Here is a 27,133-nt window from a genome sequence, read left to right on the forward strand (position 1 = left end):
TCACTATGTTGGTTGCTAATAAGTACCACACTTGTAATTTACAGTACCACAGTGTTTCCTAAGGGCCATTATGTTATTAATTAGTTATATTGATCAGAATACCACATAAGAGCACTCAAACACTATAATTTGCTTAGACTATTTTGCATCTAGTAGTATATCTACTTGTACTCCGGGTAACCATAAGCATAACTGAAATCAGATAGATTGCTTCCACTAACAATGCCAAAATGTGAACTGCAGAAAGCCAAAAGAAGAGATTTCTACTGTGTATTCTTGCCATTGGAATTCACTTGTTTTCTAAATTTACCATAAAATTAGTCGATCTAAGACAAAGACATAAAGTCAGCACTTATGAGGGTCAAATAAGGTAAGAACACTATACATTTATATCCATAAATTAGTCCACATTTAGTTTGAATCTACTTATTTTGCAGGATTCTGTCACCTAAATCTACAGAGGTGGTTGTTTTTTTTTTTTTCTTTTTCGATTTGCTTTGGGAAAATGACTGATGGAATTCTGCTTTTAAGCATTCTAAACCATCATACTCAAGCATTTTAAGTTCTACTGGGTCTCAGCTCACAAATGGAAGTTGAGAATGAAAAATTTTTTCTGGTTGTCATAGTAAAAGATATGTGCAATGGCAAAAATTTCAATTTTCAAGTTTAGACAATAGCAATCAAAGCCAGTATTTTTGCACATATTATCAGGCTTCAACCTCCTGAAAGAGGAAATAGTTCATAGAGGAAATAGTTATTCTGCTAATCAGCCAGTAAAGAGACATGACTGCCAGCCCAACTGGGTCATCAGTTTAACTCACTGAGAAAGATTTGCTTGGCTCTTGCTTTAAGCACTGTAATTTACAACAGTATATATAAAGCTTCTGTGAAAGAAAACCACAACATTTTACTCACATAAATCATAGCAAACTACAGGGGAAATGAAAATTTGTTAGGGGAGATAAAAATGTGTCAGATTTCTTTGCATCATATTTTTGGGTGGTGGTTTCAATATTATTAAAAAAATATTTAATCTAAAACACCATGACGTGAATTTCTTAATTTGAATTATGACTATTTCTGACATTTCATATTTTATTGTTCCAAGAGCTTTTTTATTTAAAGTTTTTTACAGCAAGGGGACTTTTCTTCTTCTCTGCTAAAACATTTCAAAATGTACAGATAAGTTCAATTCATTTCTATGACTGAATTTGAAAAATTTTAAACTATAAAGATAAAAGTCAGAAGGAAACAAACCAACAACAGCTCTACTTTATAATTTGATATCTTCCTAGTTTCCCCAGAATATATACTAGGATGCTTATAAACTAATGGTATGCTAGTAGATATTAATTAGTGCCCCAAACACTAAATATAGTGTGGTATTGTGTCATAGTTTAGGTTCATGAAATAGTATGAGGTTCCCCCAGTATGATTACATTCTATGGTTTATCCAGAGAATGAAGAGAATCAGCCAAATAGTAACTCTTCACTATAATAACCGCTTTGAAATAAAAGGAATATATGCCTTTACCTTCCTCCTTTCTTCTCTTTGCTTCTTCTTCATTTCTTTCTTTGGCTTTCAATGCTTCATCAGCTTTTGCTGAAACGAAAACAATGAAATTTCTGCATTTACTTTATGTCTATATGATAAGCGGAAATATTGGGGAAAGGGAAAAGAAATTCCTTATGTGTTTTTTGTGAAGTCGTCAGAAGAAAAAAAAAAAGAAAATGGCTGAAAAATCTGAACTCCATCTTTTACAATCCTTATTCAATATATTTAGAATATTTATTTAGAATCTTTTAAGCTTAGTTTAAGCTAATCTCTGTACATAAAGGAGAATGAATTTAAGCAACATAAGTTTAAACAATGACATAGGAACTGGGAAAAGCTGTTGGTCATCTGATTTGTCAGTGCAATACATCTGTTCTAAACTTCAGAGAAAAGTTCTTAAGCTACAATTCACATTTTAAGTATAAGAAGGTTACAATAGCTTTAGAACAGTATCAAATTAGGTAGCATATTATTTTTTTTTCATTGCATATCATAGTAGCAGTTCTTTATTCATGTTATGACAGCATTTGGTAAAAAGAATCTTTTTCCCTCTAGAAACCTCTTCCCTTATTACTTAATTATCTACTAGTTGCTCAACTGCAGGGGTTTTCAAACACTTTACTACAGATGTTAAAGAAGATTAAAAATATACAGCACGGTAACAAGGGACTATCAATATACTCTGTAAATTAATTAAATTTCTGTTCTAGCACATCATTTATTCCAAAGTGTTAACGTCTCAAAGGGGCGATTCTCCTTTATTGCCATCTCACTGCCTGATGAGTGAACTAAGTGAAAATAAGTCTCTAATAGCATTATAGTTGATGAAATATTAAGTTTAAAAAGTATTGCCTTGTCAAAAGAAAAAGAATCAAACTGTGCCAGCATTAAACTTTGGGTGAGCTTTTATCATAATGATAACAACAATGCAAACCACGAATTAAAAAATAAACATGTCTTACTCTTCAGTTTTTGCTGCATATATTTTTCTTATGCAAAATCAGCATACCCTTTAGAAATACAAAACCTGGCTTAAAAGAGGAATTGAAAGAAAATACATACCACATACATGACTATTTTTCTTCAAAGTTTGATTTTTCTTCACCATTAATATCGACACTTTCTTAAAATATAAAACTCATATAATGGTGTTGTGAAGTGTGATATCCAATTACACAGACATCTGTTTCCATTTACAAGCTTTAATACATACTTAGACTGCATTTAAAGTCATGAAATATTAAAACTTTTATGCCACTCTGTATCACTGCAAGAATCTATTAAATTAGATAATAAAAACAAACCACCAGTAACTCTAAAGACTTTTACTTCATTTACACTTTATTCTCCCTGGTAGAAGGACAAGGATAATAGAAATTCCATTTAAATTCAATTTTGGTTATATGTGTAATTGTAGATATACCCCTTGAGTCATGTAAAATGCTCAGCTTATGTTTCTTTCAAATTATCCCGCTCAGATTCACATTCTGCTCCTTACAACCATCTTCAATATGTATTAGCAGTGCTCATTAGACTGAAATTTAATAATGCAAACATCAGGTGGATTTCAAGAACCCCCATTAACAACGTAAGATGGATTGCTTATATATAGCTCTTGGGCCAACTGGGCACAATTTAAATTCAATAAACTAGCCTGCCTAAATCTGATTTATCTATTTCACTATGCTGGTTTGTCCTTTCTTACTGATTTGTTGTTATACATGGACAATTCATTGGAATATTGTTTTATATGTTCTTTTAAAACTGCAAATGGCTCTTGTGCTGTGGTTAAATATTTTATATAATTGAACTCCATGCTATCAGTTAAGATCCTCAAGTATGTGTAGATGTGTATATGTGTATGTATACATAAATTAAAAAAACAACTTTGAACTATATCAAAATAGCATATATAATAATTAATTTACAAAGCACAGATCGGGAAATTTTATTAATAATCAGTGTGTTCTCTACAAAGAATCTAAATGAATTAACTTCAAGAAAATTCATTTATTCAAATGGATAAACATATTAGGATAAACTCATTGATTATTAAGGGAATTTGAAAGGAACCTTCTTTTTTTCTTTGTCTGCTTTATATTATTTAAATATTAATAGGGAAGAACGTATAGTTATTAATACATGATTTAGTTTTAATACATCATAATTAAAAAAATGTTCTCTAAAAGGTGACAATCCCATTTTACAGATGGTGATACTGAATCTCATTAGATGAACCACAGATTATGATACCAAAAACAAAAATGGTAGGTGGTGAAGACCTATTCTTAGAATTCATGATCATTCCCTTTGGATTACAGCAGGATCTACTGTAAAGCACATCACTTACCAAAGGTACTTATATCTTTCACTAACCTTGTTCACAACTTCTAACTCTTTGACTCTTTCACACTCCCCCAGGCCAACAGCACCCTCCAGGATTTGCTTCCTTCCCTACCCCAAGACAACCATTTCAATTCCATACTCATAAAACCCCCATTTTCCTGATTCCTTTGTTGTTTTGCCAAGTTGTTATCTGACCACTTTTCCTATTTTTGCTGCAGAGTCTCCTTACGAAATGGCATATAAATGTTATTGGCTCTACTAAAAGCCAATGATTTAGAAATTAACATGGATCCTTCCATGTTGTTCCTCTTTACTCAGCTTCCATAGTTGGTTTCCATTCTCATTTCCTACAACTTACTATGCTTTCTTCACTATTAAGTGCCAATAACCTCACACCAGCTCCCCTAACTCCTGTATATTTTCTCAGCCTCACTCCCATTCATCTCCAAATGTTTAAGTTCATCAATCTTTACTTCTTTTTTGCCTTGTTTCAGAAAATAAATCCATCCTCCTGTACTTTAGAATCCATTCCTTTTATATCCATTAGATTATTTCTGCTTCTTAAGGTTCAAACTCATTCTTCTCTATCCTTAGACTATAAATACGTTCAAGTGTCACAAATCCTGTGCAATATTAGCTCTTCTTTCAACCAAGTTACTGCCTTTTCTCATTCCCAATAGATTTTTGCCCTCACAGCTTTAGCAATGGTCCCTAAAAACTCTATAATAGCCAAACGTAATGGTCATCTCAGTGTTATTGTTATACTCACTCCTTTTTTAGAGAAACAGCTAATTAACCATATCTTTACCAAAATGCTCTTAATTCTAACAATTCTTTGTCAACTTCTTTTGGCTGCTGTCTCTTTTACCCACCGTTTACTTCCTGAAATTTTCTTCTTACGCAATGTACAGAAATCTAAAATGTAACCCGTATGTCTACCATAACTCCAGTTCTGGCCCCTGTCCCGATCACCAGAGCTCTTTTCCAACCCCTTCCTGATACCGCCACATAGACATCTCAGAACCATGTCCATGATTGAACCCATAATCTGTCCATCAAACTTGATCCCCTTCCCTTGGTATTTCCCATTTTCACTCAGGCTGGGAACCTTTGTGACCCTTTCCTCCAAATCTTATCCTCATGTAGGACATTTGGTTGCCTCGCAATTTCATCACATTCTACTCCACAGATTATCTCCAGAACCCATCCAGTCCTTTCCATTTTTCATTGCCAATATTCACGTTCAGGGCCTCATCTCTCTTCACTGTGAATAAGAAAGAAGCTCCTGTTTGATCTCTGTACTTTTAATTCTATTCCCTCCAATGAACCCAATAAATTACTACCAATGCAAGGAAAGTGTTCCTTGTTTTGTATCCCCAGCTGCAAGCACAGCATCTAGAAAACAGAGATGATCAATAATTGTTAAATGAATGACTATACAATTCTGAAACAGAAACATCATCATGTTACTCCCTGCTAAAACTACTTCTGAAGGTGCCCGGTTCCATATATAGACAAATCTAATCTCCTCTGATGCCACTAAAGCCCCTCACAGTCTGATCTCAATGCAACTTTACAGCTTCATCCTTCACCACTGCTCCGCCATCACTTCAAGGATTTGTGGCCTTACTGAGTGAGCCATACTGCCTTTTGTTTGTACTGTCAGGCCTTTGTTCTGGCTGGGGTGCCAAGCTCACTTACGGAGAAAATTTTACCAGAACGTTTTAGTTCAAATGTCACCCTCTTCTGTGATACCTTCCCTGATCAACACCTCTCATCCCCAAGTGGATTTGACTGCTCCTTCCTTTCTTCTTAGACATTTTAATATCTTCCTTATGGAATATGCAATACTGTATTCTTGCATTAAAGGAAATATCCGTCTCCTTGAGAGCAGAGCACATAGTAGGTCTGACAGAAATTGTTAGCACGCTCTTCATGAGTGCTTAGCCAGACTACATTTTCGAGTCTACTCAAAACTAAGTGTGGCCATTTACTGGAGTTCAAGCCAATAAAATGTGACCATAAGTGATGTGTATCATGTTTCCATACCTGGCCTATACAAGAACTGCCATGTAATCCTCATTCTCTTTTCCCACCCATTGGCTGAACAGAGGACCCATGGAGGCAAACCACAAGATAAAAGAAATCTGGGAGCTGAATTTCTGCAAGGAGCTGAAATGCTTTCCTGGTGACTTGTAGTACACTGTGATAAAGAGCACAAAACATACTTATACTGTCTTAAGGTGCTGAAATTTGGGGGTTAACAGTGAGTGTTCAATAAATATTTCCTAAATGAATGAATAGAAAGGATTTTTAAAGTTAACGCAAATATTATACTGTTCCTTCTCAAGTGAAGTCTCCTTTCAAGGAAAGAAGCTCTCGATGGCTGTTTCACTTGAATGATGAAGGTCAGAAGAGCGATGCAGAGGTGACACAGGGTTAAGCAGTGGACCACTCAGAATGTGTGGTCAAAGGCATGTTACCAGAATTTATTCTCATCTTTACTGATTTCATCTAAAAAATTTTTCAGATCATTGCCGCTGTTTGCTTATGCTGGATTTTTAATTATTTAGGGAAGTACTTTACATACCCTATAAGGAAAAAAAAATCAATTGAATCAAGACTTGAAAAAGATTGACAGGGTATCCAATTCCCCTACTTTCAGAAAGGACTACCTTAATATTTCCAGAGAAAATCTTTTTATGAGGGTTAACAGCCTTCATCTGGAAGTTCTTTTCTATATGTATCCCAGTCTCTGACATTGCATCACCATGAATAGACCAGAAATGTTAAGGAATTCTTACAAAACAGAAAGCGGATGGGATCAGATCTATCGGGAAATGATTAGAGGAAATCACAGCCCAATCATATTCAGAAGACTATACTGGTACGGGAGAAGTTCCAGGGGTGCTGTAATTTTAGAGTCAGTGGAAACCCAGCAAAGGAGGTAGGCCTGCCTGGGGTAAGTGGGGAATTATGATTGGGGCAGCTGAACAATGGCATGTCACTTGCACAGGGTAAGTAGGAGTGTCGGCAGCGAGTGTAGGAGGTACTATGCCCAGTGAGGCAGGACTGGTAACTACTAATGCTTAAAAGGGATGACAAGCTACTGATGTGTCTTTACTCGCAACACACGTTGCTCCCTGACACAATCAATGGAGACTATGTATAATGAGCTGACATCGCAAGATTACAGCGACTGTCAGATATAAAGACGAACAGCCAACCTAGACATTCAAGGAAAACCACCACCAAGAGAGAAAAAACAACAAAAACACCACAAACAATAATAACACTCTAGAAAAACAAAGCAGACAAATGAGAGTTAATAAGGCAAACAGATTCTTTCAGAATCAGTGTAAATATCATCTTTAAAGTCATTTGACCAGATATTCATTGCATATTGGAAATTATATTTTGATTATCAAAATAGAATTCCATATATGAAGAGCAGGAGGAAGATAGCTGAAGACTAAATTAGTGTATTAGAATATCTTGCCAAGGTATTTTCCCTGAACACTGTGAAAAAGAACAGAGATTTACACACAGGAGAAAAGTTAAGAAAAACATCATCATCGTTACCAACGTTAACATTTATTGAAGCCTTACTTTGTGCCTTTGTGTTTGTATATGTGTAAGTATTTCACTGAATTCTCAAGTTGGTTCTTCCCACATTTTATAGGTGAAGAAACTGAAGCACAGAGAAGTAAAATAACATCTTCAAGGTCAGAGATTTAGAAGCACAGAAGAAAGATCCATATATTCCGACATCTACCTAAGAAGATATAGTGAAACACTATAAAGTCATTAAAAGAATAAGATAGACTTGTATGTACTGACAATATGGAAAGATCTTCAAGACAAACAGTAAGTAAAAAGGGCAGGTTGAATAACAATACATAGCATGATCGCATTTACTAAACAAAACCAAACAAAGTACATGAGACTATATGTAAATGCGCAGAAAGAGTACAGGAACAGGAAGTCTCCACGGAAAACTCCTAATTTATTTTCCTAAACTCAAGTAGCAGAGCATGGTTTCTACCCAAATCCAACAGGTGTGCTCTTTATTCTGCCACCTTCATCTAAAACTATGTATGCACTCTAATATTCAATATAAAAAGTTAAGAAAATTATTCTCTCAAGATACTGAAGTTTTATAATGCTGTATGTAATATAAATTTTGGAGCCTAGAGAGAAATGTTCTAATGAACTGTAAAATAAAGACATCTAGTAAAAATGTATATTTCTCCTTATTTCAGTTTATTATGATAAGAGTGCTTTTCACACGAACACTAAGAAAAATGATCAAGACCGAGACATTTCACAGGCATTGCTGGGTCAAAATATTTAAGCAATGACTGTAAAACAGGATGATTTGTAATCAGGATACTAGTATTATATCCAGCACTGCCATCCCACACTTCATATGTGGGACTTTATTAGATTAGTCATCAAACATTTGAGAAAATTTTCTGATATTTTATTCTTTCTTACCACATTTACAATGAATGTCACATGTTTATTCAGTTTAAATGTTTTCATATGCTTTAAAAAACCAGTGTGAGTAAAAGTGATACAATATAAAGTGCCATTTCCCAAAGAATTCTAAGTATGGATATTTTATCTAGATAAGTTATTACCATTCATATTTTATTGGTGAAGAAATAAAGGGCCCAAGAACGTTACATAATTAGTCAAAGGCCAGAAAGGCAAAGATACAGAGCCTGTGTATTCCAGTTTAATACTTTTTTTTTAGCCTATTTCTTACCTACTCCTTCACTTGGAAACTAACAGTAACCAAATTAGAGAATCACGATCTGCTTCCATGCACAAGCTACTGTTTATGGAGAAATTTTTATCTAAATATACTTTATTCAATCACATGGAAAATCTGAAGAGGCCTCTTGCTTTGTAACAATCCATTAAGATTTGCTTACTCGTTTCATATATTTAAAATATCATAAGAAAATGTATCTAGAGAGTTTCTCTTCATTGTACTATGTTAAATTCCATAAGCATTTGAATGTGAAGAAAATTTCAGTGATTCTGAGATTTCCATCCCACCTTTTTACAAAATACTTAAGAGTGGTACAGTGATCAGCGGTTCTATTAAGCGTAATTCTGATTCCAAAGTGTTGTAATACAGTTCTTCAATAATTCTGTGTCTCTAAAAAGTACAATGCAGTAACCGTGGCCATAAGTAAGAAAGTGCCCGAATAAAGGCATTACCAATTTGTATGCTATGTGTTTGTCAGAAAGACAATTTAAAAAAAAGCAAACAGAAGTACTGACATTTAGAATTTAATTTCCTTTGAATTTTTATGTTGAGGGTTAATGTAGTTTTCATTTTAACCTAGAGAAGAAAAACCAGGTGATATTTTTAATGCCTCAGCAGGAAAAAAAAGTGTCTTTGTTAGTAGGGAGAAAACAACTTCTAGTTATTAGCTTCTAAAAAAAAAAAGGTGGCAGTCTGTGTTATATGGGGAGAAATTTATAAAGAAATGTGACACATGGTATAATTTTAGATCAAGGAGTGGCACCCATGCCTCGAAGTAAACAACTGTAGCTTTAACAACTTGGTTGATAAATCATGAAAGTTTTGAATTCAAGGAAATGAAATTGCCAGGAACATCAGAAATGCAAAAGCCTGATTTTTTTTTATTTATCTAACAACAGCAAACCCCAAAGACTCCTAAAGGTCTAGATGTGAACTTAAAAATAACAACAACAGAAAAACAAACAAACACATATACAACACTAAACTTGTATTAGATTGGGAACAGTTAAGAATGATTCTCAAGAGAAAAAAATTATAATATAAAAAAATGCTATGTTAAAAAAAAAGAATCCTAACTGGCTGTAATCTATAAGGTTTTCTCAGATATTTTTGCTGAGTTTACCTAAAGTTTTTGCACTTATCTAGACCTCAGCAGAGTAGATAATCCAAAAACTCACTAGTTAGGACTAACAAATTCAATTATAAATTTACATATGAACATAGCTGCTGCTTCTGCATAGTCAAAGACTATATAATTATGGTCATAGTATTAGCTCCCACCATTTGCCTCTGCCTCTTTCTGTACACACAGCATAGAAGTGAGATCCATTAATTGTAAGTTTTTATTCCTTGCCAACTTGTATCATTAATAAATAGTAGCAATGCAAGTGTACACATAAAAATGTTTAGTCATGTCCAATACTTGAAATGATTATTCTGAATCTGCCTTAAACACGACAAGGGTCAACAGTAACTACAACTGAAAAAACTATTTACAAAAATGAAATTGCAATTACCGCATAGCCACTGGGGAAAAAAGAAAGCCATTGTTAATTATCAATAAAAGCTCTAAAAATATTAATTCTTCCTAGATCACTGTACAAACAGGCTCTTTTTCATTAGCTCCTTTATCTGTCCATTCAAATCAGATTTATAAAACAGATAAAACAGATGACAGAAAATTCTCCATCAGAATACTATACCCTAATCACTGAGCTAAGTGCTGAGGATTGAGAGATAAATAAGTTCACTGAATAGAAGGGGAAATATAAAAACAAACAAGCACATATACTGCAAACAGGCACTGTGGAAGTAATGAAGGAAGAGGATGCAGTCAGGGAAGACTCTAGGAGGAGGTGATACATGAGCTACCTCTTGTAGGATGACTGTTAGCCAGGAGGGCAGCCCAATGGTTTGGTTCATTAAATCTCAATGAATCAGCACTATTATATTTTATGTTTTATTTTATGGTTACAATCTAGTCCATGTGGGCTTGGAATATACAGTAGTGGAAAGCCAGGAGGTATGCTGTCATAGAATCCAAGGGACATTTGACCAGGTACAGTGCTATGCCCCCAAAGGCTTCTGTCTACTGCCTGGGACATCTATCGATTCAAAATGACCGCAAGTCAAGACTGAAGTTGCAGCACAGACCATAAACAGTGTAGTCAAATTCTCAGAAAACCATACATACCTGCAGCTAGAACGAACCTTAGAGATTCTCTGGCCCACTATTAGACACAGCATGTTCCGTGGAATATTAATTCCTCCTGATTCTCCATTTAAATAATGTTCCACAATGGAATAAGAATGGGCAACATGACACGGAATCCTCCCTCATGGAACACTGCAATACTCATCAACAAATGCAAAGCTCTCAGATATTGCGCGGTTAAAAAAATAACCTGTTTCACTTAGTTTTGCCTGTGGTGCCCAATTTTATTTTATTAAAGAACCACTCTTTTCCTGTAATATAAATAAACAAAGAATACACTTTGAGAAATGTTAATCTAGTCTAATGCTTTCAACTTATTTTAATATTTCCCCTAACTCAGCTTCTAAGAGGTATAAACGTATTTCATCATTTAAATTTTTTTTCTTTAAAAAGAAACACTCCCATTTGGATAGTTAAAGACAGGAAGTATTACTTCCAAAGCATAAATATTCTGACATCTAGAAATGATTTGTAGCATCTCATGCTTTAAGTTATATATAACTCATAAAATAATTTACATTTATTTCTGCAAATTATTAAAATAGTTAATGGTAATAAATGGTGGACATGTTGAAAATTGTGGATTCAGTAAGAATGACAAATGGAAAACCACAAAATGAAATGGTATCGTTTAATTATTTCCTACCTTTTTAGCACCAGTATGAGAGTATAAGTTTTGGAACATATTAAATGATTTGGGTTTATTTGCTTTTATATAAAATCCCCTTTATATACTTTGTAATAGTTCTCAAAGTAAAAGCTTTTTCTTTCACTATATCCTATGTCATGTCTTCTGGATTTTCTCTTAATTCTTATACCCCCCAAAGAGGTTTAAAGATTACCCAAACTTGTAAGGGTTTACTTTATGCACCCTTTCTTTTTATCCTGTTGGAGAATTTTCTACATCATTTTAGAAAAGCTTTGATGATCAATTTCACTGCTGAGTGACACACTAAGTATGTCCAACAGATGTGCTGGTCTAATGCAGCTGTACATAGAATATCCTAATGGTCTTCACTTGAATAGGCATTTTTATTCCCAATGCTCCTGATGGAATCCATGAGCATTCCAATAGCAAGGAAGAAATCAAACTGATGTATTTATAATTTAAGATGAAAAAGCGGAGAACTAATAGTTTTTTTAGAATGTACAAAGTCCTGTAGCATTTTGCCCATGTTTACATTTCTCTCCTCCATTTGTGTTGATACCTGATGCTCATCCAACTTCCCATTCTGTAACCGGAATAAACTGCTTAGCCACAGTAATTAGGACATCATTTACTAAAATCTAAGAATGAAAGTTTAAAAACATTGAAAACAATCCAATAACAACATGGGGATACAGAATTGCTGTGATGTCTAGTCTCTCAAAGAAAAGCAGTACTAAATTCTTTTTCTTTTTTACAGAATGCTGATATGGAAAATAAAAATAACTTCATCATTCTGTGTTCCTTTGACTTATTGCACATCCATCAACTGGATGTCAGTTTGAAGTCAGTTGGCCACCATTATAACCCCCATTCCAAGAAAGATGTTTCAGCATTTCAGAAAAACTCTGGAGTTTGGAGTGACAGAATTACACCCTTTGAAAGGAATCATATCCTAGACTCCACTAAGTGATTTGTAATGCTTATTCTTTTCAGTAACTGCAAACATCCTCTCAATACATGTTTTTAAAGAGTAACTCAAGTAAGCAATACTTTTAAAAATAAGAACCAAAGTCCAGAAATGGCAATGTTTAAGTATATATGTCAGAAATAAAGATGATGCAATAGTTTTCCAAAGTAACAAAATTATGCCATATTTTTCTTAATTTTTACTACATTCTTACACTATAAAGGATGTTTCTTTTTTAAAAAAAATAGAATTACATATTTTTATTTATATCATTTGTTTTCATGGCTTCAGGTCCTGAAGGGAAATAAGAACATGCAAGCCTACTATGTGTCAGTCACTGTGGTATTTTAAAGTACAGGTATTTCATATGATCCTCAAAAAGTTTGAGAGGCTCAATAATTTGCTCGAGGTTACATATCTAATAAATGGGTGAGTCGAGAATTACAACAGGTCTGGTACGCTCTTTTCATTACATCATAACTTTAAAAACTGTGAAAATAACTTGTATAAATCCAACCTAATTCTACTCGTGCTTCTAAATGAAGGATAGTTAATTTATTTTCTTTTTCAGTTATAGTTTAATTATTAAATCAGAAAGGTCATAAATGAAATGTCATTGTAAAGTAAGTATGAAAGGAAATAATTTGGGGTGAAATTGCTGTGCTATTAATAAATACTTTGAGGTTGACTGTTTTCTTTCAGGAATATGAAATGCTCAATATTTAAGTACATGCCATGATTTTGGTTGCCTCTACTTGAGAGACTCATCATTTAAATCTGAGGCCAATAGCTGGATTTCAGTGCTTTAATACATACATCTCAATACTAAAACTGCTAACACCTCTGATAAAATGCAGAATTCCACTGCTGAGTCCACAAATTCTCCCCAAAGGAGCTTTATGCCATGTCCTGATTTAATCCTGTTAAAAGTATATTTTAAACACACGTTTTATATACCACATTCTGATAGAGGGAGTTGTATCATTGCCCTACTAATTGGAATGCGCCTACTATGCTGAAGAATACTGCAAATACAATTGAAAATTAATAACGCAGGCTTTGTTAGATGACAAACTGAAGTACCCTGGAGGTGTGACCTGGTTTTGGAACGATCTCTGAGATTTCTACTCCCCCAGTTCTGTGACAATTAGGCACATAATAAAACTTGCATTTATTCTCCAGGGTGAACTGTAAACTGGACCAATGCATGACCTTTTACCAGCCTATTAATGAAGAGGCATGTTCTTTCTCTCATACGGTAGGTGAATTAAACAATAGCAGTGGCAGCTTAAGGTAGAAGAGATAAGGAGAGAAAATTGGTATCCCTTAAAAATCAGTCATTAATTAAAAAAAAAAAAATCATAGTCATGATCTACACCACTGCTCAGGCAACTGAATTCAGTCCCAACCAGAAAACTGAATACTAACAAGTTGAAAATCACAGTAATAATAAACCAGAACTTTCCTGGATTATAAATGAATAAAAAATGTAAGAAACAGATAAGAAATTTAAGATCTACATAAGAAATTTCAAAAATATTTCTTTCTATTATGAGCAAGTTTTTACTAGCAAGTACCTGTACTTCATTAATACAGAATACTAGATATAAAAAAAACATCGATTTTGAGCATGCTTTAAATTATTTTGATGATAAAAAGACATTTGTATTTACATATTTTTTAGGCAATAAAAAGTAAGTCTATCAGAAGAAATTCATATATTCAGAAAAATGGAAATATAGCATTCTTGAAATTTTTCTCTTATTTCAATTCTATATGGCAGTGTTGAAACAAGAGAAATACTTTCAACAATATCACAGCATAAAAAGCAGGATCAAAGAAAACCATACAATGAAAATCTTAGTTATAGCCATTCTATCAGGTTATGATGGTGAAAATTTGTCCTCCAAAACTGGAATGCAGTACCCATTAATTTTGCATTTAGAAACTAGTGATTTTCCAAGCCCAGTATTAATCATTATCAATATTTTATAATTTCTCTTTTGTTGCTAGTTATTTTCAAGTAGGCATTAAGTTATTCTACTTTTATTTAAGGTGGAGGTTCTCAAAATTTAGCATGTATCAGCATCACATTTTCGGAAATCTTGTTAAAGCACAGACCCCCAGGTGGTCCTAGATTTTGCATTTTTAAAAAATGTCAACATATTTATTTAGAAACATAGAATTTTAAATTCATTTTATCCCAATGTGATTTTTGTCTGTATGGACCCATGAGTCACTTAGATGAATGTTTTAAAATGTGCAAACTATTTGGTGTTCTTTATTTACACTGAGGTCTACTTTAATTTCATGCTGATCAAAGAATGTAGTGTATAAGATCCTCTTTGATATATGTTTAGATTTGCTCTATTAACTAGTACATGGTCAATTCTGTAAATGTTTGATAAGTATGAGAAAAGAATATATATTCCCTAAATCTTGAGTTCACTAGGGCAAACCTGTTGGCTTGTTTTGTTTAATGCATCTCCCATTATGATGGCAGAATTCAAAGTTTATTCTTGCAATTGTGTCAATATTTGCCTTATTTATTTTGAGACTGGGTTATCAGATGCACACAAATCAGATACAATTAACTGATGCAAATCAGATGCCCGATACAGTATGCTCTGAAGCAGGGACTTAACCGTTTCATGAAGTAAACATAAGGAACAAAACAAACAAAAATGACTCATAAATGGAAAAAATATTTTTACCGAAAATACTGGGGCATCTCAGTAGAAGGCATGCTAAATTCAGATTCAAGAAACCACATTCTTATGCCAATTAAACTGTCCTATTAAGTAAATTTGAAGACATGCTTGAGTAATCCCAACTGCAAAATGTACACGATATTATCAGTCTTTCTCTTTAGGAAACATACAAAAAGATTGCCATGTGGCCCAGACATAAGAAAAAAATTTCCCTTTTATTCTGTCAAGATAAGATCTTCAAAAGTATTTTTATTTTTAACGGACTTTGCCTCTCTAGCTCATCGCTTAAAGCCCAGCACTCAATATGCTGCACATAGTGGATACTCAATAAGAATATGACACAATGAATACTGCCTAGAAGCCAAGAGATAAATATATTCCTCATAAAGCAAACTGAGAGAAGCATAGAAATGGAGAGATTTATAGAGAACAGTTTAATGATTAAAACTTAAGTTGAATAATTTTGGTTGGTTTAGTGAAGGCACTCCTGGACCAGTTCCTACTCCTTGTCTAAGATTTCCCTGGGGACCAGAAACTAAGCAAAGGCATCCAGACTACATTTCTGAGGGGTATTTGACTTTGGAACAGCGTTACTTCTGCGACGTAGGCTCGGTGGAAGTCGTCATCTTCCCACAGAAGAAAGCGCTCACAAAAAGGTCAGAAAACGGCCCTATGCTTAGCATGACCAACAAGATCCTTCACCATTAATTGGTCCCAACCCATATCTCTCAGTCAGCCACCACTCCATCCCATATTCTTTATTCTCCAAACACTAAGAACGTATTCCAATTTAGTAATCACGTCATACTACTTCATAATTCTGTGCTTTTATTGTATCCTAGGTTTGGAAGGCTTTGTTCACTCTTTAAATGCTACAGTTTATGAGAATCCCTTCCTAACTCTAGACAGAGTTAGTTGCTCTTGTAGTACCTCTATTTTGGCACTAACCATATTATATTGTAATCATTTGTTTAATATATGTTTTTTTTATTCACCTTTGCATCCTCAAAACTCAGTTCAGTGCCTGCCAATGAATGTTTATTAATTAACCTTTATCAAGCCGTTTTTAGTATTTCAAAAAAGAAAAGAAAACACTGGTAAGAAAATGAGCTATAATAACATTTATAGCTTCAAAATAGCAAAACAGCATGTATTTGTACTGATATCTGGTTTCATATCATAACACATTATCCTGGGAATTTGGTATAATAAATTGTATGACATCCCCATCCTAGAGCTTTTAAATAAAAGAAATGGAAGACAGACATAATAGGGTATGATATCTTTGATAGCGTTTTCTATTAATAAAATGGTTATGATCAGGACATAATGAATTACTGAGAGGTACAGCCGAGATTAAGGAATGGATTCTGAAGCCAGACTGACTGGCTTTGATTCCTGGCTCTACCCATTACTAGCTATGACACCGAAGGCAATCATCTTAACTTCTCTGTGTCTCAGTTAACTCACCTGAAAATAGTATTGATAACAATACCTTCGTCATAAGCCATAGGGTAACTGTAGTGTTTAAATGAGTTAATATATGCCAAGCACTCAGCACAGCACACATGCCATGGTAAGTATCATATTAGATTAGCTATTACATTTATGTAAAATATACAATATTATCTATGCACTCTTAGCAATAGCAGTGTTTACCCATAGTAATTATTAACATAAAAATAAATGTATCTGTACTGTTCATGGTATAATTTATACATCTTAACCTATTTACAAGTTTTTTAGTGTTGAATCCTTTCCTTGTGATACTTCCATGTAGAGAAATATGCACTAAATTTGCAATGCATATTTGTAAATATTTGTAAATTTGCAAATTTGTAAATGCAATGTGGTTTCTTTGGTATTTCTGGGAAATTGCATAGAATATAAAATGGACCTACTTGAAACCAAGAAAGAGAATATATATGAATACATATATTTACAGTTCCTGGATATGTTCTGTGTCACTTAGAAATTTAGCTCTGTATTTCATGTTTGCTCTACCTACATTCATAGTATTATGAACTACAAATTGTTCAACTGTCTCATAATCTCTTCCATGACACTTTAGCCTATCATCCCAGTCGACATGAATTCATCTTCTTAGGTCTGAGAGGCCTATGTTTATTTGTATTGTACAGACAGCTGGACATGCAACTTTCTTCCACACTGGACTGCCAACTCCTTGAGGTCAGGTATCTTGCTGATTTTAGTACATGTAAGGAATCAAGTAAGGAATCAAACATGGTTCCTTAGCTCCTAAAAAATGTTAATTGAACTAAACTGAAAATTAATATGCATAATAATGACTGAGGAATAGCAACATATTAAAGATTTAATTATATTCACGTTACCTAAATATTTTAGAAATATCTATGACAAAAAGGATATTCTGAGATTTGTCAGTATTTCAGAAAATTACAATAGCACATTTTATTTTAGCCATATGAATATTAGTATTTCAACTACAATATTTGGCCTAACTCCTCAAAACTTCTAATTTCAAGATTGTATTAATTGTATCTTTATTAATTTGATGATTATGTCTGCAGACATAATATGCCTATCCACAAGTTTTTAAGAGTGAACCCTTCATTTTTCAAAAAAATTCATTTAGGGTATGATATACTGTTCAGGCTTATATACTTTAGAAGTTTCCCCGTATAACAGATTTAAGAGCAATTATTATGAATTTGGATATTTACAATAATAAATGTCAAATCAAATAAAAATCTGCAGCCACCAAAAGTCCTATACGCTTACTCACACACAACAATTTATTACAGATACATAGGGAAAAGCTTTCTCCCATTTGAATGAATTATTTTCCCTGACTTTTTACATTAGGTACTTACTATTACATCAACAAAACAATGACACCGACAATAGTTTTCTTATTTTACCATGTGTGAGTCTTTTGAAAGCATGACCTTGGAATTTAATAGTAAAAATTAACACCTACAAGTGAAGCAGCTGAATGCTTAAACTTATGTAGTGTTAGAAAAGAAAAAACAAACAAACATAAACCATGCAAGATTTTTCACTTCAAATACCTGAAACAAATTTTTAAAAAAGATTCTTTAACATGGTGTTATTACATATACAAATCAGTAGACCCAGTATTTTTATATATAATACCATTTTCATTTCAAATGCACGTGTGCAAATTATTTTGCAAATATTTTTGAATTATGATAAAATAATCTCATTAAAGAAAAACAATATATTTTATCAGAAACAGCTAAGTTGAGATATTTAAAATGTTTTACACAAAATCTTCAGTCTGATTTCATGCCATCTATTTTCAGTATTTTGAACTTTCCTCCAGAACATATCATCTTGTAAAACCTTAGATTTAAATCGAAAGAGCATAATTTCAAAAACTTTATCCATTTGTGTTTTATTCAAGGTAATACCTTCAGAGATTAAGTGAGCAGAAGTATTTATATTTTTGCTAATAATATTTCAGTTCTGAACATTTGTAAACCAAAATGATGAATAAACCAACATTTGTGGACTAAGAGTTTTGGATTCTTCTCCCATTGTGAGTTTCTTAACATCGGCATAATACAGGCATAACAAGTGGGAGCTGAGTGCACAGCCTACCCATACTATCGTGAACATATAGCACCTGAGTTTCGCTAGGTGGCGCAACAAGAATAATTTATGTTTCTGCTTCTTCTACAGTCCGTTGGAATGTTAACAAATACAGCGACAGAGGACAAAGTACTCAACATCAGTGTTTGTAGAATTCTTACCTAAATTAGAATATTTTTATCTGTTCATACTAGAATTTAATTTTTTATAATAACAAAATAGTTTTTAGTATAAAGGAAACTTTAGCAAAATGGATGATTTTCTGTTTTTCCACTGGCTATTTTGAATTCTGAAACAGTGTCAGGCTTTTAGGGAAGGCAGTGTATAAAAAAAAATAAGTAACTAAAATGAAACGACTTTATTAAAACCCTATGTGAAAGCATCATGCAGCTTAGAAGTGAAAACTACTAGCAAATTACTTAGAGCTGTGAATGCATATGTGATTTTATAATACATAACATTTTAGAAGTTCTCATATTAAGATTTTTAAGCATCCTAGAGTAGACTTGAAAGGGTTCAATATAGGAATCAGAACTATATTCTAGTTCTAGCTTAGCAATGATCTAATTTGTGACCTGGGCTGCAGTTTCCCAATCAGCTGACAGAGTTGGATTTGATTAGTTTTAAGGTTTTTTGGAGTTTCAGGAAAATAATTCAAGGCACTCTAAGAATGAGTGACGATATATTCTGCCTGGAGATTATTTAATATTTTTCTAAGAATAAAGTTTAAATTTATATCCTGTTTTAATGGCATTAAACCAAAGATTAAAAGCTGAATAGTTAATCTTAACAGATATCAGAGCTAATGGTTGGAAAATAAGGCTAAGATCATTAATCTATCTGGCAAAAACTATATTTAGGGGTAAGATACATTTGTTCTTTTCTATTGGGATAAGGTAATTTTTTTTAGATATCTTTTAAATTTAGATAGATTTTTAGATAAATTTGAATTTCAAACTGTTATTATTCAAAGTTTTATAGATGTAGTGCTCTGTGACACTTTCAGAGCTTCCCAATCATTGGGTCACAAATAAGTTATAGGTGTGCAAAAATATTGATCCCCTTCGCGCTCAGGGAGACCAGGCAAGGTCTGAGGTGGCTGGAGTTCAAGAGCCAGTAGCCTCTGGACAAGAGCAAGCTCCTCAGTCCAGCCTAGTGCGCTAACCAAGCAGAATCCTTTCGCACGTCGTGGCCTGAGGAAGACAGAAGCACTGTCCTGCAGCGTCTCTGTTTTATCTGTACTAAGTTACTTGAGAGACGTTTGAAAAACATTAAAATGTCTGCTTTAAACTTTCTCCATGGTTAACTTGGAGACTCTTATGAAGTTTTCAATAATTACACAATTTCTAGCTGAAACTAATTTCAGAAAACAGTATGAATACTGATGACTAATAATTAAGAGGGTATTTTAACACAGGGAAAATATGTAGAGTTCCTGCGTTAAATAAGCTAATTTATCTAAAACCTATTTAATAGTAAACAAACATCATTATGTATGTCATATACCATGTTCTTGGCTCATCAATTTTAATAATGAATTAAACTGCTACAGATTTTTTTGTGATCTTTTTTTCTATGCTTCTAACATAGAGGACTAAATATAACCTGTAAGACTGAAGGTATATAATAATTTCAAAAGTTATTAAATTAATTTGTGAAGTACCAAATGGACATATAATTATCCAGGTTTTTTTTTAATGGTTAGTTTGAAACTATATTTTGTAAGTAACCATAGTGTATATAAACAGACTCTTTCACTATGTGTGTGTGTGTGTGTTTGTGTGTACTATTACTAGGAAAATGTTTTTATTTTATTTCTAAGATTAAGGCTGAAGTCACAGCTACAAATGATGTAAAGGATATAATGCCTGGTGATAGGAAATATATAACATGGAACATTTTAGACTACTATATGTATATTTTATGGATAATAACAAGAAATCTAGAAATAGCCGGTGAAAAAATTGTTAACCTAAAAAGCATTACAAAAAGCCTCAGTTCTGCAAAACTATGAAAGCTAATCTCAAATTCAAAATGAGTTAAATATTAAACAAACTTCTCTAGAGGAAGAGACTGCAGATAGCGTTGTCAGTGTTACCAGAAAGATTAACATTCCAGTCATAGATCTTTAAGGAAAAAAAGTACACCAAGGAGGGACAATGGCTGCTGGGAAGTAAAGGTAAAAACTGACAGATAAAATTCAGTAATAGCAATCAGGGCAAACCTCCCCAAAGACTCTCTTATGTCCTGGTTACTGCCTACTGTATTAAGACTGCCTTTCTCATCACTTAATGCTTATTTTCATCACTTTGCTTAAAATATTGATAATCAATTAGGGCTACGTCTGTTTTGCCACAGAATCTGTGTCACAGTCTATCAGACTGTCAGGGCCAATTCAATCCTCATTCAAAGTTAATTTTTTCTTCATAAATCTGCCTTTGGAGGAGTCATTAGGCACAGAACATAGCCGGAGGTGCAATCACCTATTCTCTTTCATTAGTGGCAGGCAGAGAAGGTGAGGGAGATTATTAGAACTTTGGAATGATCACAAAGCAGCGTGCTGCCTGTCACATCCCCCCAACATTTAATTCATCTAGCCAACTCACCAGCACTCTTTGCCAACAGTTTTAAATGGACATTATTCATGAACATCTGTGACACGCTGAATATTCTGAACTGGAAATGATGAAAAAGCAATGCCCCTTTTGACTTTAAAATTAATTCTATGGTCAAAACAATTAAGAATATAACAAACATGTTTTGTGATGCTATTTTTAGTCATTTAAGATATGTTTCAGAAGCAAAACAATTTACTAAAGCCAATAACACACAAATATATAAGGGAGATTCCCATGTAACATAAAAATCATCAGTATTAAGCAATTTTTTAAAAGCCGATTTTACCTACATTAGGGCTGACCAGGATTTTTTTCCCAATAGTGGATTTAAAATTCACAATAAAATAACAATTTTTATTGACTCAGTATCTTGGTTAGCAGCATCCCACAAAATAAAAATGATTCAGAAGAATTTAATATAGGACCAATTTATTTTAAAAACATGCTATTTGAGATCTTCAGAGCCAACACATTTTTTATACTATAAATGTCTTAGTTGGAAGAGGTGTATTGTGGGTAAAATGTTGACAGAGAAACAAGTGTAATAAAAGAAACAGGCCAAATAACTAATTAAAAATAAAACCTTTTAAACGACTCATTTTTATTTTAAAAGCTATCACTAATTTATTCAATATAAAGAAAATCTAGATTGTTTAAAATGCTTTGTTCTTTAGAGTGGCCCACCTTTTATCATCTGGAATAAAGAAATTATGTAGCTGCTAACACAGGGACAAAGACATGTCTTGCTAGACATACATTTTTGTGGAGATTTATCTGTGAGTTATTTAGACATTTCCTCATAATTCCAAGCTGATGACATCAAGATTTTAAATGCTATTATCAAAGTCATAATGCTGTAGGAATGCAAAATAATTTTTATTAGAGATTAGCCTCAGAAGGTAACTGGAGGAGCATTTCCCAAACTGTGTCTCACATAATGAGGTAGCGAAAGGGTTCTGTAGTCAAATATACAGAATGTGCCAAAAAAATGTATACCCATTTTAAGAAAGGAAAACTATTAAAATTGTAATACTCAATATATACCTATAACAAAAGATGAATACAAGTCACATTTGACTTCTGCAATGACAAGAGGTGCTCAAAGTGGTTACCACCAGTGTCCAGACACTTCTGATTACGGTGAACTACTGCTTGACAACACTGATGAAAGCGTCCACATGTATACAGTTTTTCAGCACCCCGGTATTTGAAAAACATTTGGTTGGACAAAATTAAACAATTTCTTTACTGCAGAACTCATTAGAATCTATAACAGGCTAATGTCCATTGCTTCTCTCTACAAGGGAAATACATATGTGGTGATTCCCCAACTTATCTGATCATGGAACCATTTTTTTACATCATTAGAACATAAACAAAAGATTTTCCTAACCTTCCAATGTCAACTATTTGTCTTCTGTCCACACTAGCTCTGATAATCTACATCCTATTTATTTTTAAAAATGTTAATTAAGCACCTACTATCTACCTGGCAATGTGGTAGGTGATAAGGTTACAAAAGGCAACATGACACTCGAGTCAAGTTGCTCCTACTCTAGTACAGAATACAATTTATTTATTTGTAGCTCTGTCTTCCCACTGTGAGCACTTTGAGAAAATTGAATGGATCTTATTCATATCACTCCATCTCCCCAACGCCCAGCAACTGGTAAACAGTAGGAGCTCAAGAAATACTTGTTAAACTGAAGCACGTATAGTTTCCTTTTACCTAGATGGTTCCAATGACTTCACACTGACTGGTCTGAGCACCACTCTCCTCCCCCATCCCTTCCTCTCTCTAAGTTAGTGTCTACCCTAACCAATAATGTAGATTGTGTAACATGACGCTGGGAAGAAGCTAAATTCTAAGGAAAATCACAAATACAAAGCGAGACTGGCAAACTACCTCCAGTTTAACGGTAGTGGCTGCCTTAGTTTCTGAGTTGAGAAGGGTTCTACTGCTTGTCTGGGTTCAGGAGGAAAAGTACAAATGACTGCCACCCCTGCTTGTAAAGTTTTTCAATATCAGAAGGATTCATAATGCAAAAGTGTTTCAATAACAGTAACTACTTATTAATACTGTTACTATGTTACTACAGCTGCTGTTACCACCATTACCATGACAATTGCATGAAACAGAAACTTTTCTAGATGTTAAGCAAAATGCATTTAACACAAGGAACTGGATACTTATAAAGCAGAAAGGGCTGAAAAGCATGGGCTCTGGGCTAGGCCTCCAAGGATGATGACCAAATAAACACTGTAGAACTAGCAGTCAGGGAGCTGCTTCCTCTTCCACAGGCAGGATAGGGAGAAATCAGGAGGTGGCCACTTGAACTGAAAAGTTCCAGAATACCCTACTACAGCTGCAGATCAGGAAGTTACCACTTCACCGGCCTTTCAACTGGCACCAAGTTGAGTGACTAGGGACTGGAACACAGCTGGGGCAGTACTCCAGGTCTCCACAGCTGGGCCTGACAGCAGCAACAGCTGAAGCAGCAGGGAGAGCCTCTGCATCCCTTCCTCTTGTAAAATTCCATAGAGCATCCACTCCTTCCTCTTTCAAAATTCCGTATGAATACATCTGATTGCTGGCACCTAATTCATACCCAGAATCTTAGACACAAAGGATTCTAGAACATGGAGGTTATTGCGTTGTAGCTTTTGCTGAAAGCAAACTAGAAAAAGGTTAGAATAAATGTTATGTGCCAATTCAACATTTATTAAATCCTTAATATGTATCAGGCATCTTTCTAAATGTTTTACATGTATTAATTCATATCATGCTCACAACAATCCTATATGGTTTATATACTCATAGTTAAGGAAACTGAGGCACAGAGAGATGTAACATATTGCTTGGGGTCACAGAGTTACTAAGTGATAGAGCCAGGATTCAAAGCCAGGTTGTCTGGCCCCAGAAGAGCCTCTGTTCTTCACTAGCACTCTGTTTCCAAAGAGTACTAGTAGCTTCACCTCTTTAATAGATTAATGATGAGGATGAAATTAATTTATTTTCTACTCAGTTTTTTAAATTGATCAACCAGGTATGTGTTATGACTTCAAATCTGTATAATGAGGTGGCATTTCAAAGAAATCAGTAGGCTAAAGACAGCTAAAACAATCTAGCTGAAGGTTTACTAGGCTTACACATATGCAACATTAACAGTGGAAGCCTGACACCTTTCCTAGTGGAAAGCAGAATAAACACCATCATTCTGGTTAGTGTGAAGTAAAGACCTGAAATACAGTGTTCCAAATGGGAGATGTTAAATGCTTCCGTATCTGTGGTTTCATGGAGAGAAATACAGTAGTATACTTCAAGAACCAAAAATAGTTTACACGCTTTGATACAACTTCACTTCTGAAACTGTAAATCATTGAAGGTTAAAAGGAAAAAAATACGCATGAAGATATTCATTGAGCATTATTTTAATGAAAAAAAAGCAATGATATAAATAAATACTCATGTAGGTAAGTGGCTAATATTATGCTTTCTGGACATATATAGACAATAAAATTATGCTAGGTAAAATTGTGTAATAAGTTGGGAAAATTATTCTGATAGACAAGTAGATACAAAAAAGCAGGATAAAAATATATTTACGTGACATAAACATGGATAAGGAAAAAAGAAGAAATTAAAAAATCACTTATTACATACTAAATTTTCATGTGTAATTTGATCTCTTTCTTACCTCTCTATTATGTTTTACTGATTTGACTGGTGATTCCTACACTAGTAACTCATATATTTTAATACTTGGTCAAGCCAAATCAACCTCATTATTATGAATTTAAATTTTGGAGGACTAAATATTCATAGAATTATTCTTCTGGATAAATGTTAGTATTATATTTGTTAAACTCACCCCCCAAAAAAAATTCAAACTACAAATAACACAATTCTGTTAGGATTTTAAATAACTATGCTAAAATAATGCATTAATTTGGAGAAAATGGAAATACAATACTGAATCTTCTTATCTAAGATAATAATATGTGTTTTCATTTATTTAAATCGTTTGTGTCTTTCAGGAAAGTTTAATAGCTATTCATCTAGGTTGTAACATTTCATTCCAGCCCTGTTTTCCTTTCAACTATCCCCTTTAACGACAAATTTTTTTGTAGGACTTATCTAAACTCTGTCCACTTCTCCAACACCTACTCATTTTTCAGTCCATTCCAATAAGGATTCTAACTTGATCATTCAACCAAAATTGCTCTTCAGTGACTTCTACATCACAAATTCACTGGATATTTTTATTTAAAATAAAAGTAGTAAGTAATGAAATATTTTAAAGCTCCTAAAAATATAGAGAATACTATAATAGCATTTAAATTAATAGATATTAATTTTTCATCATACCTATTTCCCTGTATTTTTGCTATCTGGTACTGTCGGACTGCTTTAATTTTTGACGACGCTGTTGGTCTGAAATGACATCATCTTTTGTGTGTGTGTGTGTGTATGCTTGTATTTCTCTAATTTCTACAGAGACTGAGTATCTCTTCAAAAATTGGCCACCAGAGTTACTCTCTTTAGAATTGCCTCTATCCTTAGTCCATTTTACTATAAGGTTGTTTTTCTTATTGATTTGTAGGATATGAAAGTTTATATATTCAAGATAGTAATAATTTGTCAGTTACATACATTACAATGATGTTTTCCCAGAATGTAGCAAATCTTTTGGCTTGTTTATTGCACCTTTTATCAGAAGTGTCTAATTTTAAAGAATTTTTAAATTTATATTTTTAAGTACTTTGTCTGGTTTAAGAAACCCTTTCTTATCCCTACATGGCAAATCTAATCTTCATTTCTTCCAAAAGTTTAGAATTTTTACTTTTTACATTTAAGCTCTATGAAATTTCCATATGAATAATCAATTATTTTAATACTATTATTAAAGAAACTTATCCTTCCCTCATTTATATGTAACAGCAAATTCTCATATATATGTGGGGATTATTTCTGGGCACTCTGTTCCTTTCCATTGATGACACCATTTTAATTTCTGTAGCTTTTATACATAATCTTATTATCTGGTAGGATAAACACCCACCTTTCCTCTTCTCCTCCTTCAAAGATCTCGTGACTATTCTTGACAATTTGCTTTTCAACGTGTATTTTTTTTTTTACTGGAGTTTTCCTTCCTTTGTCCCGTCTCCCCCAACCCCTCCAGTTCAAGCCATTGTTTCTCAGTCTAGTTGTGTAGGACACAGCTCCCTGGCCCATGCAGGTATTATGAGCCTTGCTTCCCCCACCACCCCGGCTGTCTGAGGCAGTTGGCTGCCGGTCATTGGCAGGCAGTACTCAGCAGTACATGGCAGCTCATGTCAACCTCTGGCTGCTCAAGGCAGCCCAGCTCCAGAGAACTGTTGTTCACATTCTTAGCTGTAGAGGGCGCAGCTCACTGGCCCATGTGGAATTCGAACCGGTGACCCCCGCATTAGGAGCATGGTGCTCCAACCACCTGAGCCACCGGGCTGGCCCAGAATGGGGCTTTTAAATTCTTTATGTAACAACTAATATTTCTCCAGATTTAGGTTCTATACATCAAATAAAACCAATTTCTGATGACTGCCCCCAACTATACACACACCATTAGAAACACTTCTTCTATTCTGAGATTGGGAATGGGTAGGTGTTGAAAAATGTTTAATAATGTCTGAACCACACAGTGAAAATGAAGTT

The 27,133-nt window shown here is 33.8% G+C and overlaps 1 protein-coding gene across 3 annotated transcripts in view; it reads right to left on the reverse strand.

The window, feature by feature from the left end:
• Window positions 1-27,133, reverse strand: part of RSRC1 (arginine and serine rich coiled-coil 1) — a 378,160-nt gene that overhangs the window by 73,799 nt on the left and 277,228 nt on the right. For all 3 annotated transcript variants that reach the window (XM_033090506.1, XM_033090486.1, XM_033090496.1), the window contains exon 7: window positions 1,535-1,603. In XM_033090506.1, coding sequence (XP_032946397.1) covers window positions 1,535-1,603 — 69 coding nt within the window. The remainder of the gene's footprint in view (window positions 1-1,534; window positions 1,604-27,133) is intronic.

Source organism: Rhinolophus ferrumequinum, chromosome 2 (assembly GCF_004115265.2).
Source record: "Rhinolophus ferrumequinum isolate MPI-CBG mRhiFer1 chromosome 2, mRhiFer1_v1.p, whole genome shotgun sequence".
Classification (NCBI taxonomy): domain Eukaryota; kingdom Metazoa; phylum Chordata; class Mammalia; order Chiroptera; family Rhinolophidae; genus Rhinolophus; species Rhinolophus ferrumequinum.